At 43.7% G+C, this 20,137-nt stretch overlaps 1 protein-coding gene across 4 annotated transcripts in view; it reads right to left on the reverse strand.

Moving 5' to 3' along the window:
• Nucleotides 1–20,137, reverse strand: part of Lyn (LYN proto-oncogene, Src family tyrosine kinase) — a 104,507-nt gene that overhangs the window by 33,149 nt on the left and 51,221 nt on the right. For 2 of the 4 annotated variants that reach the window (XM_051197673.1, XM_051197683.1), the window contains exons 2-8: nt 19,728–19,801; nt 16,296–16,341; nt 15,452–15,557; nt 12,498–12,596; nt 12,272–12,375; nt 11,038–11,187; nt 9,224–9,376 (exon numbers count right to left, since the gene is read on the reverse strand). In XM_051197673.1, the coding sequence (XP_051053630.1) occupies nt 9,224–9,376; nt 11,038–11,187; nt 12,272–12,375; nt 12,498–12,596; nt 15,452–15,557; nt 16,296–16,341; nt 19,728–19,796 (727 nt within the window). In that variant the 5' untranslated portion in view covers nt 19,797–19,801. Of the gene's footprint in view, nt 1–9,223; nt 9,377–11,037; nt 11,188–12,271; nt 12,376–12,497; nt 12,597–15,451; nt 15,558–16,295; nt 16,342–19,664; nt 19,802–20,137 lie in introns of all 4 variants that reach the window. The other 2 variants (XM_051197654.1, XM_051197664.1) reach the window with 1 other exon arrangement.

The raw sequence follows: 20,137 nt of genomic DNA on the forward strand, positions 1-20,137 counted from the left end.
AACCTCTTCAGAAACACTAGGCCTTTAATGCAGTCCCCTCACGGCCTTGCTATTTTGGAAACTGGCTCAATGAAGTACTTTTTTCTTTTCAGGAATTTGGCAAAGTAGCAATGTAAATAATAAGTAAAATTCCCTTCCTCTGCCTCTGTTCCCATAATTCTCTGGGAGTACAAATCATTAACGTTGAGGAAGGGTGCTCAGCTGCTAGCGCCCAGCAGATCTGCTGTGAGTCTCACCCGGTGTGGCACACCTTTATCAGTGGCCCGGGAGTGGTCAAGCTGTAGGCTAGTGAATCATGCTAGTGAATCAGTGGGCCTAAACAACAGCGACTTCTGTTGCAGCACTTGGGTGACTTCTACTTGTTTTGCCTCTTGTTTTGATTAAATTTGTCAATGAGTATGTGTCTTTTTACAAAAGGAATTAAAAAAAAATAAGTATTTCCAAAATGAACGGCGGGGGGGGGGGGGAAGCACTAATTGCTGAGTTGTCTTAGCTGCTACAGTGTTTTTTCTTCTGGCCATTAAGAATGAGTTCTCTGTGTGAGGGTATAGCTCGGCAGTAGATTGATTGCCTGCTGCCTGTGTATGAGGACCTGGGTTCCATCCCCAGGCTTGCAAAGGGAGAGGAAGGAGGAAAGAAAAAGGGAGAGGAGGTAGTGGCTGGTCTCTATTAAAATATTTCCTTTTATATGTATTACACTATATGACACGTTATTATACTTTATAGTGTAATAAGATCAATAGTGTCAGTAAGACCTTGCAGAAATGAAGTGAAGAATAGAGTGGAAGTAAGTTTTGCAACATCCTGAAGACAGTAATAAAAAAGGTGACAGAAGCTACCATCTAACCCGCGCCGTGCTAGCACACGCCTTTAATCCCAACACTAGGGAAGGAGGCAGAGGAAGGCAGATCTCAGTGAGTTCCAGGACAGCCAATATTACAAAGAGAAACCCTGTCTCCAAAAACAAACACACACAAAATCTACCACCTAAATATCACAGACTGCTGAACAAATTGTGTTGACTTGCCACTTAAATGAAAAGTGATATATATATATATATATATATATATATATGAGCAATTTAATCATATATCCTGTTAATAAGTCTTGTAAGTTACATTTGAGGAGCTGAAGAGATGGTCCAGAGGTAATGAGCACCTGTTGCTCTTGCAGAGGATCCAGGTTTGATTCCCAGAACCCACATGATGGTTCACAACCATCCTTCACTCAGTTCCAATGCCCCCTATGCCCTCTGGAAGCTCAAAGCCTGTAGACAGTATACATACACACCTGCAGGCCAAACACGCACACATAAAATGAAATGAATAAATCCATAAAAAGTAAATTACACTGAAGCACAGATTCCATTATGAATGTTTTGTTAATTTGCAGACAAGCCCTCAGTTATTAGCAGCATACTAGTTGCAAATCGTAAGAAACTACACTCTTGGGAATAAGGAAGTGGCTGAGCGGGCCAAGTGATTGCTTTGCAAGTATGAAGACCACACGCTAGCTCGGCACAGCTCCGTAACACCAGTGCTGATGGGACAGACACAGGAAGGTTTCTAGAACTCACTGGCCAGAGGGTCTAGGCCAGTTTCAAGGTACAGAAATCCCTCCCACCCCCTGCCCACCAGCTTAATAAATAATGTGGAGAGCAAATGAAGAAGATACCCAGTGTCAACGCCTGGCCTTTACACACACACACACACACACACACACACACACACACACACACACGAGAGAGAGAGAGAGAGAGAGAGAGAGAGAGAGAGAGAGAGAGAGAGAGAGAGAGAGACTGTCCTCCATGGCTTATACACTGACAAGTCACTAGTATCTTGAGTCTGTGATTGCTACAAATCAGTCAAGAAGCCTAGCAGTGCATGGAAATGGCGGCACATTTCCAAAAGGAGAAATTCCAGCCACTCAGATGTACAAAAGAAACTCAATTGCCTTAGAATCAGAGACATGCAAAAGAAACTATAAGGAGAAACCAACCCTACTGACCCAAATCAACAAGTGTGACAGTAACTGTAGGCAAAAGCTGGTGACAGCCCCCTTGGGCCCTTTCCTGAGCTTTTTTTCTGAGCACCACAGAACACTAATGGCAAAGCTTTGTGATGAAATGCCAAGGGAGCCACAAAGGATGCTGACAGTGGTCTCCTAGCACACAGGCTGTGCTGGACTGAAGCCACGCCGTAGGCACAGGTTCACCATTTAGGAAAGTGTACACTGTATATTTCTAGGGACAAATGAAACTAGGACCTGTTGACAGCATTAATAGAGCAAAGATTCATAAATGGTCTTCCCTATATCATCCACAGGGGACTGGTCCAGCTGCATCACCCATAGGGGACTGGTCCAGCCAAATTATCCGTGGGGGATTGGTCCAGCTACATCATCCATAGGAGACTTGTCTAGCCATATTATCTGTTGGGGACTGGTCCAGGACCTTGAAGCATACCAAAATCCAAGGATGCCTATTGCATAAAATGGCACAGTATTTGCATCTAATCTGTACACATTTTCATGGATACTTTTAGTCACTTCTAGATAAATTATGATAACAAGTAAAATGCAAATTCTATGTACCTAGTTGTTAGACTGCATTGTTTAAAGAAAAAAAATATGTACTTGTTCAGTGTAAGTGCAATCCCCTTCCCAAACATTTTCCATGTAAGGTAGGATGAACCCACAGACAGGGAGGCCTGACTGTACCCAGAAAATCCATTCCTCCTGGAAAAATTCATGCATGCTTGCACCACCAAAACCCCAAAACACAATATTCACAGTAGCCACAACCTGGGGCTAACTCCGACTGTCACCACTGAAGGTTGAAGTTAATGGATAAAATTCTATGTACTTCTCAAATACACACAAACATCACTATTTATCAACAAAGATGCATGAAATGTTATGATCCCAAAATGTGGATGGATTAATTTAAAATGTCTACTAAAAGAGGCAAGAAATAAGAGAATGCATGCAGCATGACTCATCTCTATTAAACCCAGACGAAGGTGGTCTGTACTGCTTGCCACATGCTGTACCGTGTGTAACAGTAGCGGAACTATATAGAAAAGGCCTGCATGCACACGGCCCTAGCTCCACAGGGGAAAAGGTCAGGAAGTTATGACAAAGGTCAGAACAGCAGCTGTCCCTGGGGCAGGCAAGGCCGTGACCGGAAGGGACAAGGGGGGCTTTCTAATCACTTGTGACTATCCTGCAGCTTTTCAGTAGACTTGTCACATCACCTAAAATCTAAGTCACTCCCCACCATCATGATGTGGACAATGGAGCCTGGAAACATTTACATCATTTGAAATGATGGAAATATGCTTTCCAGAGGCAAAGCACGAGTCATCAGGAAATAATGCAGCTGTCAAAGATGCTGATAAGGGATTTGGAATCAACAGTGACTAAACAGCCGTGTCCACAGTTCCAGAAGAGCAGCAGACACACCCCACAAAGGCCAATCATTGGAGGGTCCTATTAACCTAGACACAGAAATGCGTGCCATTGTCACAGACAGATTAAAAAAAAATCAGGTAATAAAGGACTTCTTGTGGAGGGACACTTCGTCACAGTTAAAGAAAACAACAGCTTGAGAAAGTTCCAATTCTAGCCATGGCAGGCTTGCTAAAAGGTTCACATACCATGGGATGAAGAGTTACTTTAAAGAAAGGAAGGAAGGAAGGAAGGAAGGAAGGAAGGAAAGAAGGAAGGAAGGAAGGAAGGAGGAAGCAGATATTGGTTTGGGAAGTTGGCTGGTGATAAGTTTTAACTAATTTGCTTCTAAGTAGGAATGTATCAGGGTGAGAGACAGTTCGCTAGTTCAGAGCACTTGCTGCTGTTGCAGAAGCCTGGGATCAGCTCTCAGCAGGCACATGGCGGCTCACAGCCATCTGCAACTCCAATTCCAGGGGATAGAAGCCCTTTTCTAGCATGCACATAGTGAACACAACACAGGCATGCAAACACTCATAAACAAAAGATAAAACAAATCAACCTTAAAAAAAAAAAAAGACATCTGGGTGGTGTGGCACATGCCTTTGATCCCAGCACTCAGGAGGCAGAGGCAGGCAGGTTTACACAGTGAGCTCCAGGCCAGTCAGGGTCACACAGTGAAGCCTTGTCTTGGAAAAGCAAACAAAGACTACATCAGGCAAAACTCAGTTAAAAATTTTCATTTCTTAAAATGAAGCTTTCCGGTGACCAAGCTGTAAGAAGAAACTTCCTCCTCTTCCTCCTCACTGTCCGGTTAGATCTCTGGGAATGAATATTAACAATACACAAGGAAGCAAGGCCCCATGGCAGATGCAAGGGGTCACACGAAAGAGAGGAAACAGCTTGAGGCAGAAACACCTCTCTCTTTCACCCTCGTAGCTGTCTTCCCGCATGGGGCAGGTCACATCTGACAATCTCTTCCTTGTGTTTCAGATCTTTGGCTGTAAAAGGCAGTCTGCGAACAATCCCCTGTGATTAACAAAAATAATAACTCACTTGCTTAACCAGGGTATAATTTTCATTGGCTGAATTTTGTTTTGTACCCATGTGAAAAACTAGCTCACACATTCCTTGGGAATTAAAGATTGAATTCGCAGGGGCTAAGTAGTTAAGAGGACTGACTGCTCTCCCAGAGGACCTGGGTTCCGTTCTCAGCACCCACACAGCAGCTCACAACCTCTGGAACTCTGGCTCAGAGGATCCAATGCCCTCTTCTGGCCTTTCTACATGCCAGGCACTCTTGTGTTTCACAGACAGACACACGTGTAGGTAAGCATTCACACACATAAGCAATATAAAAATAAATAAATCATAAAACAACAAGGACCAAAACTAAATGAAAAGGAGTAAATGTTGCTTTCCAGTCTGTCCGCCTCAGGCTTTGGTGGCTGGACTGAGATGTACACGGAGGGAGGCAGCCCCTCCCCAACTGCTGACACTCACATAGCGCCAGCCCAGCCGCTGATTTTCTGTGGCTTTTACTCCCAGATCTCCATGTTAAAGTTCAGCAGAATAAAACCTTCCGGGAGCCAAGGAGATTCCCGGCCAGCACTCAGACTCAGACTTCTAGTCGAGTTTTCTGTTTTTCTTTCTTCCGCCCGCTCCCCTCCCGTTTTGTTCCGTGCATCCCTGGAAAGCACGACTTAAAAATAACTAGGCTACGTGATGGCTCCTGGCACCCAGAAGGGCTAGGAGAGAGATTGCTGCATTCAAGGTCATCCAGTGAATTCTGGACAAGACATAGATAGAGCAAGACTGTCTGTCAGATGAATGAATGAATGAATGAATGAATCTGTTGACACCTCCATTCTAGTGATACTTGACTAGAATTTTGTGAGATGTTACAATAGGGACTGGAAACTCACTACACTGTGCGTTTCACATACATGCAGCTTTGTTAAAGCAGAACTCACATGCCATACTGTTTGTCCACTTCAAGCATATGATGCATCACAGTTGGGCAAGTGTCACCATAAACAGCGTGAAACATTTCCATCAGTTCCCAAAGAAACCCCACACTCTTTAACAGTGTGTGCTAGGACCTCATCACTCCTCAGCCGCCGGGCACCCCCTCTCAGTCTTGGCGCTTTTCCTGTTCTGGACGCCTCGTAAACACAAACCATGGGACGGCCCTCCTGTGACCAGCTCCTTCCAGGGGGCCATCCACACTACGGTCTGCCGAAGTTCTTCATTCCCTTCGCCACCAGTTTCTACTCTTGCTTATACATTAATTTCTTGGTGAAAATTCAGGTTGCTTATACTTTTGCTTTTGAGACAGTTTTGTCATGTAGCCCAGACGGGCCTCGAATTTAAAATCTTTCCGCCTCATTCTCATAACCGCTGGGATTCTAGACTACTTTCCCACTATTATGAATAATGCTGTCACAAACCTTCCTGCTCAGGCTTTTGTGAGGCATAGGCTTTCGCTTCCGAGTTTGTTTAATTTTCCATTCTTCTCTCCCTCCCTCCCTCTCTCCCTCCCTACTTCCCTCCCTCCCTCCCTCCCTCCCTCCCTCCCTCCTTCCTTTCCTTTCTTCTTTTCAAGTTAAGCTTGTTTTGTAAGTATTTACTATTTACTTTGGCTTGGCATCTCTTTCTTTTTTTAATTTTATTTTATGTGTCGGGGTGTTTTGCCTATATGTATTTCTGTACATGAGTGCATGGTTGGTGCCCTAGGAGGCCAGTAGAAGGCATCAGATCCCTTGGAATGGTAGTAATGCTAGGAATTGAATGCAACTCCTCTAGAAGAGCAGCCAGTGATCCTTAACCTCTGAGCCCTCAATACATCCCTGTCTCTGTTCTTTCTTATAATCACACACGAATGCCAATTATCTCAAAAAATATTTAAAAAAACAAAAACAAAAACAAAAAAGAAACAAACCACCTTTGTTCTGTGTAGAAATCCCTAGTAACTTTCTCCTCTATGTTTTTGCACAATGCTACAGGATTTTGTGTAAAGTATCATTAGGTATTCAGTACTTCCCTGCATTGTTTTTCTCAATTGGGACAACAGTCCTGTTAGACAGGGTCGTTATAACCCAGGTTGGGATAGGTTATCCTGACTATATCTTTTAAAGAATTCAGTAAACAATGACACAATTTAATAAACACTTTTTTTGTTTGGTTGGTTTTTGTTTTTGTTTTTGCTTTTTTGAGACAGTGTCTCATCATGTATCACCAGCTAGCCTGGAAATTACTATGCAGACCAGACCAGTCTTGAACTCACAGAGACCTGCCTGCTTCTGTCTCCCAAGCACTGGGGTTAAAAGAGTGTGCCACCACACCTGTCAGTTAAGGAAGAAACTGGAACAGACTTGAGTGCACATTTCTCTGGGTAAGATACAGAAATGCCCAGTGTGCACATGAGAAGATACTTGGCATTGCTCATCTAGAGGGAAATGCAAATCGAAACTGCAGTTATTACCTTCCTTAAAACATTATTATAGAAACCTAACAGATCTCTGGGAAGAAAAGACAGCTAGCCGTGGAAAGGACATTTGGAACCAGGACCCTTGCACACGTTACCGGGGATGTAAATCGATGCTCCTACTTCAGAGTTTCCACAGTATGCCAGTTCCCTAAAGTTACCAGTAAAGGCATCATGGGAGCCACCGACTGGGGACTGGAGAGATGGCTCACTGGTAAAGAGTACCTGTTGTTCCTTCAGAGGACCTGAGTTCGGTTCCTCAGCACCCACACTGCATGGCTCACTACCACCAGCTCCAGGGGACCCGGCAGCCTCTCCTCACTCCACAGGCACCTCTACATATGTGTACATAGCCGTCCACCACAGACACACATACATAAATAAAAAAAAATCTCAAAACAAACAAGAGAGGCAATCGCATTCCTGAGGGTGGCGCCCTTCTGGGTCACAGCAGCATTGTCCGCCGTAGGCAAAGGATGGAAGCAAGCCCAAGTGCCACTGGCAAAGGAATGGACTGTGCTGCAAGCATTCACGGGCACATCACTCCTTATTAGGGTAGGAACATGAGTGGAAGCAAGCCAGCTGTGGTCAGGTCAGCCCTGATACCTCTGCTGCCCATAGCAGGTGGGCCTTTCTGACCCTCATAGGCGGTGCAGTAACCACGACATCCTCTTAAGTAGTATGAATTAAAAGGAAAGTTCCCCCCCCCCACACAGCCCACCTAATCAAGTAACTGGATTTGAGTGTAATTGGTTTACCTGTGGGTATGCACACCATGGGTATCCCTCACCATGTAGTCTATGCCTTAATTCTTGTTTCACAGCTGAACCTGAGGAGGATGGAAGAAAACTCCAAACTTTGGGGTGAATGAGGCCAGCCCAGGGAAAGCACAGTACGGCTGAACTGCCCTTCGGTCTTCTTGAGGACAGACGTCAATCCCTTAGCCAGAAAATACACATGGGAAGGCCAAACTACATTACTTTCACATTGTTTTTATGATTAAAATTGAGAGAATATAGCTTGGGGTGGTTAAGAATGTCAGTGAGGCTCACTGTAGTTGGTCCTATTCTTGCTGAGGTTCTCTGTGATTTTTAAGGAAAGCCACCAAGTATTTCCATAGAGACTCAAGATTCTCTTTTGTAATTACTACATATTCTGCCGGTAGATGCCTCAGTCTGTGTAAAAGAACTTTCCTTAAATGACTTTAGCGCAACCTGATAGTGCCAAGAACACAGCACTGTCCAATGCTTGGGTGCCACACCCAAAGAGAGGTGAGCCACACCACAGGACACTTCTCCGGGCTTGCTATAGAACAATAGCCCTGTGTTTTATAGAATATGGATGCCATAAAAGATGACGATAAGACACTTGGATTCTCCATAGTAAGAGTTGAAGCTGTGATATGTTCAGGTCTATGATCCTAGGCAGTGGATAGTTGTGAAAAGAAAATTGTTCTGGAGACAAACTAGATGCCCCTCAACTGAAGAATGGATAAAGAAAATGTGGCATGTGTACACAATAGAGTACTACTCAGTAGTAATAAACAATGACATCCTTACATTTGCAGGCAAATGGACAGAACTAGAAAAAGCCATCCTGAGTGAGGTAACCCAGATCCAGAAAGACAAATACAGTATGTACTCACTTATAAGTGGATACCAGACATAAAGCAAAAGATACCCAGCCTACAATCCACAAATCCAGGGAAGCTAGAACCCTCTTCCAGAAATAGACGGAAGCAGATGAAGAAATCTACAACTAAACAATGGGCCAAGCTCCTGGAGTACAATCGAAGTGAGGGAGGAGCGGTAATATGAACAAAGGCGTCAAGACCAAAGCAAGTGTGTCCTCAAATCTTGGTGTACCTCCTCCCAGCCTGAGAAGAGAACATTTGGCTCTAAGGAAGAATTCATTAATGGGGAGACTTTGGGCATCTTTTGTTGGTGATCCCCAGGTTAAAGAAACTGTAGGCTCCCTATTAAGTGGTCCTAAGCCCAAGCGTAACTTTCACTGAGTTGAGGATGTAAGTGTATGCCCAGAGTCTGAGGATGAGAGACTGATACAAGAGGAGAGAGGTCCTGGGTAAGCACCCACACTCCTATCCTAGAAAGGATGAAAGAAATTACCAAAACAGACACATCCCCAGGCCAGAATTTAGCCTGAGACAGACAGGAACGCCAGATGTCATTCATGCTTCTGGGCAACTCAGTGCCTGGCTCAGTGGCTGGTGGAGGGTTGGACCCATCACCATCCTCTCCAGAGTGGGACCCGCCCGGGCTGCACACTTACCCATCCAGACTTCTCCAAACTGCCCTGCGCCCAGCTTTTTCACCAGCTTAATGGACTCCCGGGGGATCTCCCAGGCATCTTTATCCCATGGCTTCTGTGGTTTGGGGCTAATGCACACCTTCTCCAATCTTCTGCAAAGGCCATCAGATTGCTCTAAAGGGAAAGGAAGAACAAATACTAAGAAATGCATACAGGGCTGATGAGATTCAGTCCCGGATTCCCCAACACACAATAAATAAATGTAGAAAGAAGAATAGGAAGAGGAAAGAACGGAATGGAAGGAAGGAAGGAAGTGAGGGAGGGAGGGAGGGAGGAGAAAAGGAAGGAAGGAAAGAAAGGAAGAAGGGAAGAAAAAAGAAAGGAAGAAAGAGAAGAAATGTAAGCAATAGAGTGAGCAGCTATGGCGGATGGGTGCCAGGGTCTCCTTAAATTCCAAAACCAGATTCTCAAGTCCCTTTTATAAAACAATGTAATGCTTTATATGCACGCTTCACTTTAAATCATCTTTGTATTACTTATATTACCAAATACCTTGTAAACACCATATTGCAATCCTGTATTGTTTAGGGAATGCTGACAAGACATGCTCAGTGCAAACACATTTATAGACACTTGGCTGGCTGACTCTCGAATGCAGAACCTGTATAGTACATCCTTCTGTGTTAGAAGTGCCTATCCAGGAAATCTTGAATCAACTCTTACTCTTCTCTCGTCCAATGTGACACCATCTAAACTTCTCAAATTACTAGAAGACAATTTGAAACATTTATATTTCATTCACCAGCATACAAAAACAAAAACAACTGAGATAGTTCCACAAAAACGTATTCTGATTCCTGAGTCCTCGAAAGTTCAGTGGCCCATGGGCAGGGATGCAGTTAGGTTACCATTGCACTCCAGAACAGGGCCATAGTACTGTAAGCCCCAGCACCTCAGCCAGAAGCATAAGTGGATAGGAATGAGAGAGGGAGGAAGGATTCTGTAAGTCCAGCACCCCCCTCTCCTACATCTTTGCTCCATGTTTTGGGCCTAAGCTAACCCTCAATGAGCTTTCTCATAGAGCCCATCAGACCAGGCAGCAGAAAACAGACACAGTAGTTCCTGCATCGGATGTCAGTCACAACAAAGGGACAAGATGAGAAACTGGTACTGGGCGCAGGGCATCCATCGATCGCCTTGCTGCTCTTCAGTATGCCGTCAGTGCTATGCTATGCGCTCTTACCATGGGCACGCATTCCTTTTATAAACATGCATTACACTCAGAGGCACAGGTCTCGCCAGGGAAAAAGGCTGTGGCCATCACAGGAGCAGTCTCACTTGGATGTAGTGATAGTTCCATTTATAGTGCTCAACTGAATGGTGGCCATTTTATCTGAGACGAGAGTGTGCCCACACAGCCAACCTGTGTTCACCTCCAGTCTAGTACTTGGATGAAAGTGTGTGACAATCCATGTTCACCTCCGGCGTGTGAGCTGATAGCAACTGTGTAGGTTATAAAACTGTCAGACTTTGTCCAACCATTGGGAAATTTAAGTGTCTTAGCACATTTACTGAAGGCTACATTAAGCTGCAACGTTCAGAAGACAAGGCAAATGGAATGCATTTTCAACTCGTGCTTTAATTCAAAATAGGTTTATTAGAACACATGCCCATGAGAAGTCAAGGAGCATCTACGTATTGAGCTAGAACTCCTTGTAGAGTACTACCCTACCACGTCACCCGAAAGAAAAATTTTCATACAAAGTAGTGGCTGCCACTTGATAGCAATCATTATAAAAATAGCCCGCCTCTCCCCAGCTTCATTGTTCACTTACTTTGGTAATGCTTAATCATGTCACTGATGCAGGGGAAAGTGATCCGTGGAGAGATGTAGTAACCGCCATTGTCCAGACTTCGAATTTTGTAGTGCTTTATCACATCTCCATGCACAGGGTCATAATCTCTGACGGACAGAGAGAAGCTTCCTGTGGGAAAGTAAAGAGAAGGGCAAGCCTGCGTGTTATTCGTAAGGTCTACATTACGTGACACTGTGGTTCGTTTTCTACAAAATGTCCAATGAAAACTATGTATGTTTCTAACACATCATATTAAAATCCTGCAATCAGGCGTTGTGATGATTTTAATTCAAGCTCCTGGGAGGCAGAAGCAGGTGAGTCTTGGCCAGTTCCAGACTAGCCACCACTACTTAGTAATACCCTGCTTAAGAAGGAAAAAAAGTCCTATAAAAATTTGACTTGAAAAGTGACAATAGCATTTTGTTTGCTAGGCAAGCAGTCATCACAGCATTTTCTTTCTTTACCCTAGGTTTCTGAGATCATTTAGCTGAATAGAAAATTTCTTTTGCATTTCCTCTTGCCATTCAAGATTCGCTTTCATAATACCACAACAAAACAGGAAGTGTGCTATGACCTGGCCATAATTATGACTATTTTTCCTTTATTAACATTTATCATTTGAGTTCATTATGTCTTATCAAAATATGAAATTTTCGCTTTGAAAGGGTCTGCACAATGGCCAGAAAGGTAAAAGGAACTTTCTGTATAAGTCCCTAGAACCCATGACAGAAGGAAAGAACTGATTCTCACAGTTGCCTTCAGACTTCCAGCTTGACAGGCAGGAATGCACACACATACACACTCACACGCACACAAGTAATAACAGCAATAACAATAATAACATAATTAAAACATCTAAGTGTGGTGGACACTTTTAATCTCAGCACTCAGGAGGCAGGGGCCAGCTGGGATCTCTGAGCTTGAGGTCAGCCTGGCCTATATAATTGATTTTTCAGGCAAGCCAGGGCCTACCTAGAGAGGCTCTGTCTCAAAAGAAAAGAAAACAAAACAAAACCACCTCTTTAATACCAGAACCTACTATAGTCTTCATTTTATTCATCTCAGAAGAGTTTTTAAAGTGATTTCCCAGGCTAGGGCTGTACCTCAGTAGTAGAATGCCTGTCTAGCATGTACAAAGCCTTAGGCTCCATGTCTAGAAATAGTCCCCACATCCCTATCCAGTCTTCCTCAAGGTCTCTAATCATTCACCCACCTTTTAAAGTCTCGCTTTCTCTGATAAGAAAAGCTCCTGCACTGTTCCCTGGGGCCAGAAGCTGTCGTTCTGCATCCTTCCTGGTTATGTCCTTGAAGAACCACCTGTGAAGACATTTTCACATTTCACAGGTGTTGTGTCAGGGAGGGGAAAGATGATGCACACGTAAACAGGCAATGGGGTGCAGCGTGTAGAAGCACCACAATGGCCATGGGCCAGGACTCACTCTTCCGTCTCTAAGGTGTTGACCTTGGCCACGTAGTTGCTGGGGATGAAGCCTTCTCTCTTTGTTGAAAGGGACTTGGCTTTCCACCATTCCCCATGCCTGGAAGAGAAACAGAAGGCATGAGCCGAGAGGCAATTGTCCTATGGTGTTTGTTTTGCAGACTGAGGGCAAGGGGGGGCAACCTGGAATCTCAGAATCCAAGGGGGAAATTTCTTTCCTGCCACCTGAAAGATACGTTTAGTGACAGGAGCAAAAAAAAGCATCCTTACATCTTCAGTGTGTCTCGATATGTTTAGTGCTGCATAGAAAAGAGCTGGGAAAATGGCCCACCTTATAGAAACCAGACATCCCTCATTTCCCCACACACGGCTAAGGCATGTTCTTAAGGATCCTTGTTGCGATCCAGTCACGGGAATAGTGATTTAGAATTCATGTGTTATAAACTTGTTTGTAAAAACATCCACTTTCCCCAGAGATAGGTGCTATGAATAAAGGAAAGCAACAACAGCAATAATAAACCCAAACCAATTCAGAGTAAGGAAGCCTTATCACACGACACTCATGATACTACACTAACCCAGAGGGCATCAGGGAGTTGAAAGAGGAAGGGACCAGGCCCTGAAGCAACAGCTGAGCTAAAGAGGGGTGGGGGTGGAATGGGTCTTTGGAAGCCTTCGCGTTCCTCTTCAAATGTCCCCACACAGACCAGACCCTTGTCTGTGAGGAAAAGGGGATGATAACTAACTTCAGCACAGTTCACCGTACCTGTGAACTCTACCCACACAGGCAGCCTGTGCAAGCTTCAAATTCAGTCAACTGTAGACTGAGAGTATGTGGAACTTTTAGGCTGCACTTTTTCTTTTTTCCATGCAGGGGTATTGAATCTAGGACCTTGAACATGCTAGGCAAACTTTCTACCACTGAGCTACATTCTCAGGACGAAAACTTTTATATCTATGTTCTCTTCTTCTCTGTTTAAGTTCAACATAAGGCTGTCTTCATAACAATCACAATCATGTTGTGTTAGACATGAGAAGTCATCCAGAGGTGTTTTGAAATATTGGGAGGTAGCAGTAGAAGGACTCTCTAGGCTCCACCCCTAACTGGGGAACTATTGGGAGTGGGCAGTAACCTGGCGAGGGAGAACGGTTCTTCTGGGGAACATGGTCTCTGCTAATGACCCCACTGTCCTGCATACATGGGCAGCACCGATTGGATTTAGTTGGTTATGAGAAAGAAGAAGATGTGAAGTTGGAAGGGGCACATGTGGGATTCAGGGGTATTAGAGGAAGTAGGGAGTGAATATGATCATGTTTATTGTATATATGTATAGAATTCTCAAAGAATAAACTTTTTAAACTAAGGTATGTGGAAGATGTTGTAGGCTATATGCAAGTATTGGTCCATTTTGTATCAAAGATAAGAACACCTGGGCTTTAGTACGCATGGGCGGCCCTGGAATCCATTCCTGACAAACACTGAGAGACAGCTGTATAGACACCACACACACACACACACACACACACACACACACACACACACACACCACATCATATACACATACACACAGCATAAACACACATGCCACACACACAGACCACAGATATGCCATACACGCCCCACACACAGACACCACATACACACACACACACACACACTACACACATACCACATAAACTACACACACTACACACACACCATATCACACACACACCACACTATATACACATACATCCCCCCACACTACACAGGCACACACACCATACACATATACAGATACCACACACACACCACACACACACACACACCATATACACACACCATATCATACACACACACTACACACATACCACATACACCAAACATACACACACACATACACACTACACACATACACCACACACACACACACACACACACCATGCTCACCACAATCCTTTGGTGTCATACCCACTTCAAACGTTAAAATTCCAGGGAACAGACTGAGACATTTTAAGGCCATGCAGCTCTCAGAAGGAAGGGCCACTCGAACACCAGTTCATTCTAGCTCAGATTAGCACTCAATGCCTCATCTTCTGCGAGCGAGGGAGTCTCCCTTCTCCTCCCCTTTGGCAGGCCAGGGTCAGGGTGCTGCTTCATGCAAATTCAGTACAAGAGGGAAGTTAGACTTGAAGGGCTCAGAGTTCCTCCTTCTCCCTCCTCCTGCCTGGTGCCTTGTGGCTGACTAGGGTCACGCATGTGTGAGTCAGGGAAATGAAACATCCAAGCAGCTTCAGGGCAGAAGCGATGTGGCTGAGCAGGGCTCACCAACACGGCCGTGGCTGTGGCGCCACACCCTTAGCAAACCCTTAGACATCACCCCAAAGGACCCGTGAGCCCCGTCAGAATCTGTGCACTATAACAAATAAAAATGGCCTTTTAAATTGGTGTGTGTGTGTGTGTGTGTGTGTGTGTGTGAGACTGTACAGGTACACTTGTGTTTGCAGGTATGCATCATACGTGTACATGTGCGTACATGACAGAAGGGAGCCTCATCTGTCGTTCTTCTGGTGTTGCCTATCTTGTTTTCAAGACACAGAGTCTTTCACGGGCCTGGAACTTGCCAAGCGTGCTAGTCTGACTGGCCAGAGAGTCTTCAGGGATCCTCCTGACTCCGTCTCCCCAAGGCTGTGCCACCATACCCAGCCTCTTCCTGGGAACTAACTCAGGTTATGGCTGAGCTATCTCCCAACTCCTATAGTGACCATCTTAAGTAGCATGTGACACAGAGCCCAACTTCTTAGGTAGCACGTTTGTGAAGAAAGAACCTAAGGTCTGAACTCACTGGGAAAAATGATAGAGGTGCCTACAGCCACACTGGAAAGGAAAGCTCTTTTTGCTCTATTCCCGCTGCCTTGGCCACGGCCCTTGCAAGAGCTGTGGTCAAGGTGCTGCCAGGGCCTGGGCACACTTACTCTTCCAGGACTTTCATCTTTTCTCCTTTCTTGAAGGACAAGTCATCTGGGTGGATGCCATCGTAGGGGTACAAGGCTACCACAATGTCCCCTTGTTCCTCTGGATCTAAGAACAAAAGACATAAGCAAAGCCCTTTTAAACCCTAGCAACATAAACACAAAGGAAGGGAAAGGCAGTGGAGAGAAGGGTCCAGGGAATGAAGCTGTGTGCTTCCCACCTGCAAATAATACCAGCTGCATACCTGCATAACCCACTCTGCATACCTGCATAACCTACTATAATTTCAAAACTATGTCTAGGAAAGGATGTACCTCCGGTCATGGCAGCTCTGCCATGGTCACCCAAAGGCAGAGGCTACTCTAGTATCCATCAGTGGAATGAACAAGATGTGACACACACATACAATAGAATAATACTCAATTAAAAAGAAATGAAGTTCTGACACACAATATTTTATAGATGAGCCTTGAAGACCTTATGTGAAGTTAAAGAACCAGACACAAATGATGAAGACTGTGTATTTCTAGTCACATGTGCTACCTACAGCAATCAAATCCATAGGGACAGAAAGTAAAACAGTGGCTGCCCAGAACAGAAGGGAGATGAGAAGCAAGGGCGTTTAATGATAGAGTTCCACTTGGGATAATGAAAACCTTCTCTCGAGGATGCTGGTGAGGCTTGCACAGCAATGTGGACTTCCTGCCTCGGAACTCGATATTTAAGACATGGTTAAAGGCATGATAAATTTATGATATATGTATATATATATATATATACATATATATATGTATATATTCCTACAACAACAAACAAAATATTAATTATAATGTTAAGAAAACATACCTTTTGTTTGAAATCTCTGTCCTGGTAAAAGTTGAGATTCTGGAACCTACGAGAGAGTATTTGTTAGGGAAAAGCATCATGTTCAGATTTTTCTTCTTGTATGCATGCTGTGTATCAATTTCCTAACAGCAGCAAGTGAGGTTTAGAGTTGCAGTTACTAAGCAGGAAAGAGCTGAACAGAAAAGCGTATAGGGTGATGCCACTGCCTCCAGGGCTCCTGCACTCAGTGCCATCTTCTGCAGGTCCTACCTTACAGTTATTTTCAGGGCTTTTTTGGACATTAGGCCTTGCTCTGTGTCAACAGACCAAGTGGGTAGGGCTTCATGAGATGGGGACTAGAGGCCAGCCTGACATCATTCTTTGTCTTGCTTTTAAAAAACACAGCTCTAATATTTGGTGTGGCTGTTCGCCTAGTGTGATGTCTGCTTCTAGACTTTTCTAGACTTACAGTTCCCTGTGCCAGAGGGGAGGAAGCAAGGCATAAACTCACTGGTTGGGTGGGGCCTTGGGAAAATGTGCCTCTTTCTACCTAGAAAGAATTAAAGACTGGCCGAACAGCAGCCATGGAAACCAAGCAGTAGGTAGGGGCAGCCCAGCAAAACACCAAAATGACAGAACCCTAATGACTTTGAGATGTCACCAGCCTGTCTCCATGTTTCCTGAACTTACTTGAACATTTGATCGGGCCAGTCACTAACAGACAAACACAAGCCCAACAGAGTTGTCTGGCTCTGACTCTGTCTAGGGGTCAGTGGCAGCCCAGTTATGGCAGCAGCAGGGTGCATCACTGGGTAGATCTGGTAGCACAGAGGACATGTGAGTGAGGTATCTTCTAAGCCTTTCCACACCAGAGCAAGGCCTGGCAGCCTCTTCTAAGAAAGTCCTGAACTTCAACCCATCCCCTCTTCTTTTCCTCAAGTCATTTCGTGGAACAGGACCAAAATGTTTGTATTGAAATATAAATTTAGCTGAGAGTGAGCCCATAAAATCTCCAATTACTGAAGGAAAGGACCGAAGGAGTAGGAAATCATGGGCCCATATTAACATTCGAGACTTAAAGAAGTTTTATACTGCTGTTTTAGTCATTTGGATTTGCATAATTAAGAATTACAGTCTATTTGATATGATTTAGAGGAAGCAATTAGATGAGAAATTAAATAATTCTGAAAGCAAGCTGATCTGCAAATACAAGAGGTTAGTTTACACATATGCTAAAGCACATGTTCATACGAGGCCTGCTGGCTGGCCGGGCTGGCCCTGAAATGTGTGCACTAAGGACTAAAAGGCCCTCCTAGAACAGGGACTACAGGTCATACTGGTGTGTCCAGCCCATTTTAAACCACCTTTATAAGGCCAAAACACATCCATGTGACCCACTGACCTCAGTCTAGATCTCTCTTGAATAAATTTTTCTTGTGTTGTTGACTTTGCATTAGTCCATTTCACCTCCTTTCAGAGCCCTTTATAATCAACGAGGCCCATGTATTTTTTACATGTGGCAAAGGCTGAGAGCTCTACTTGTGTCATAGAATGTGGCCAAACAAAGCAACTGATGGAGAGCATCTGTGGCCACAGGAACCTGAACTAAAATCCATGATTTTCTGGCGAGCATAGGGAAAGTGAGACTTTAAACATGCTCACTATTGTTTTCTACCTTGTAATCTTTTTCACACTGAATATTTGGGTTTTTTTTTTTTTTAACTAGTCTCCCTTGCATTCCTAAATAAAAGACACCTGAACAAATAAACAAAACAAACAAACAAAACAAAAAAATCTCTGGGATTTAAAGCACATAAAATCATAGAATTTGCTAAGAGAAATAAACAGAACTTTTAATGAGAGCTTGGAAGTCTCCAAGAAAACTGCCATGATTCTGGTGCCTTTTACTTTTCTATTAATCACATTTATTTAAGAGTTCAACCCTGTATCTATCCATACTTATGAAGTGTTTCTAAATTGTATATTGGTCTGTATCCACCATCCCAAATTACAAATGCTCTTGATAATCTTAGATATTTTGTGTGGATCCATTTTTCTATACTTTTCTTTCAAATTTGTTTATTTTTATGAATATAGGTGTTTTGCCTGCAGAAACGTCTGTGTGCCATGTGCATGCCTGGGGCTGGCCGAGGCTAGGAGAGGTGTCAGACATCCTGGGACTAGAGGCATTTCAGAAGGCTGGGCAATGGAAACCGATACTTTATCTGAATAGTAAAGTATCAATTCAGAAACATCATGTACGATAACTTACTAGTAACCGTTCATCTCCACTCCTCTTTAACTAACTTATCAGTCTAAATGATGATACTTGATTCTGATAGGTTAGAGACAATGTGGACGGACTAGGCAGGACTGGACACTGACAGTTTTCTAAAATGCCAAGCCTCTTAAAAACGTAGGCACAGCTGGAGAAACAGCGAATTCTTCTGTTTTGGTCTTTCAAACAGGAGCTCACTTCCTAGCCCTGCCTGTCCTGGAACTGGCTACGTAAACCAGGCTGGCCTCACACTCACAAGGATCTACCTGCCTCTGTTGCCAAAACAATGTGATTACAGATATATACCATTATGCCTGGACAACTTGTCAACAAAGCCATTTGGGCTAAATTGGAATAAGTGTTTTCAGCTTAAATGCCAAGGCAGTCCATAAAACTCCAGGTATGGGGGTGGGTCATACAGACATCCAATGGGAGACTACATGGCAGCTTACAAGCTCCAAAGTAAACCAGATTTAGTTATAGCTATCCTATGTTCCAAATTCCCTGAGTTCTTAAAATATGGCATCCCCTCCTTTTTTTTTTTTTCAAATGCATCAGATGGTTCATCACTCATATAAGGACTCTAATGTGGACCACTGTGTAAAGTTTGGAGACTGAACTAGATGTGCTTTTTCTGAACCTTTTACTCCAGCATCACAAATCATAACAAACTCAGTTTTTGCACTATTTCAAGCCCGTTGAAGAAAAGACAAGATAGAATATAACGTAATGCCTGAAACACACATTAGCATGTGTTTTAGCTTCTGATTTAAATCCAGCAACTCTTTTTGTCCCTAGATCATTGTGCTGATCTTACTACCTACCCTGAGTCCCACAGGCCTAGGTGTATGCTGGGCCTTTCATTGGCAGTATGAAAGATGCTATTCTCCACACTAAAAATTCAACTAATGACCTGTTTATCATCTAGTAAGTAGCTGGATTATCCCCAAAATCTCTATGCATTCTTCAAAAGATTGTTGAAGGCATATAAAACTTATTTGGGGGTCTATGTAATCAATATAATTTTTTTTGCATGCAAAGATTGGGGTTCAATTGCACAGCCATGCTCTGATCTTGCTGTGGGATTTCTCCCCTGAGACTATTCTACTTACTGGCCTTTGCTGCTTATTGGACGTTGGATCTCTCACATAAATAGTTCGGTCAGTGTTACGTACTGGTTGAGTCTTCATATCTACTCCATCGTCATTCAGATTGTCTTTCCTTTTTGATTTTATACATCCCATATTTCCTGTTGGAATAGAAAAGCAATGGCATTGTTTTTCAATCAATCCAGAACTGGCTTAAAGCCACTCAAATCTCCATATTAAATAAGCACAAAAAGAATTATGCTTTTATTCATTGTTCAACATTGATTAATATACTCAAAGGTGGATGCTGTTTGGAAACAGGTTATCTTGGTTATTCAATTGTTCCTTCATTTACTCAAAACTATTTACTGAGCATCTCGCCTTTACACCAACCCAACGTAATTCCTACTAAAAGGAGCTCATATACTTTGTGGAAGAGATGTGTGAATTGGCATTCTAGTATGTTCTTGTGAGTCTAAGACATGGATACATAAGTT

The sequence above is a fragment of the Phodopus roborovskii genome, unplaced genomic scaffold (genome assembly GCF_943737965.1).
Source record: "Phodopus roborovskii unplaced genomic scaffold, PHOROB, whole genome shotgun sequence".
Lineage (NCBI taxonomy): Eukaryota > Metazoa > Chordata > Mammalia > Rodentia > Cricetidae > Phodopus > Phodopus roborovskii.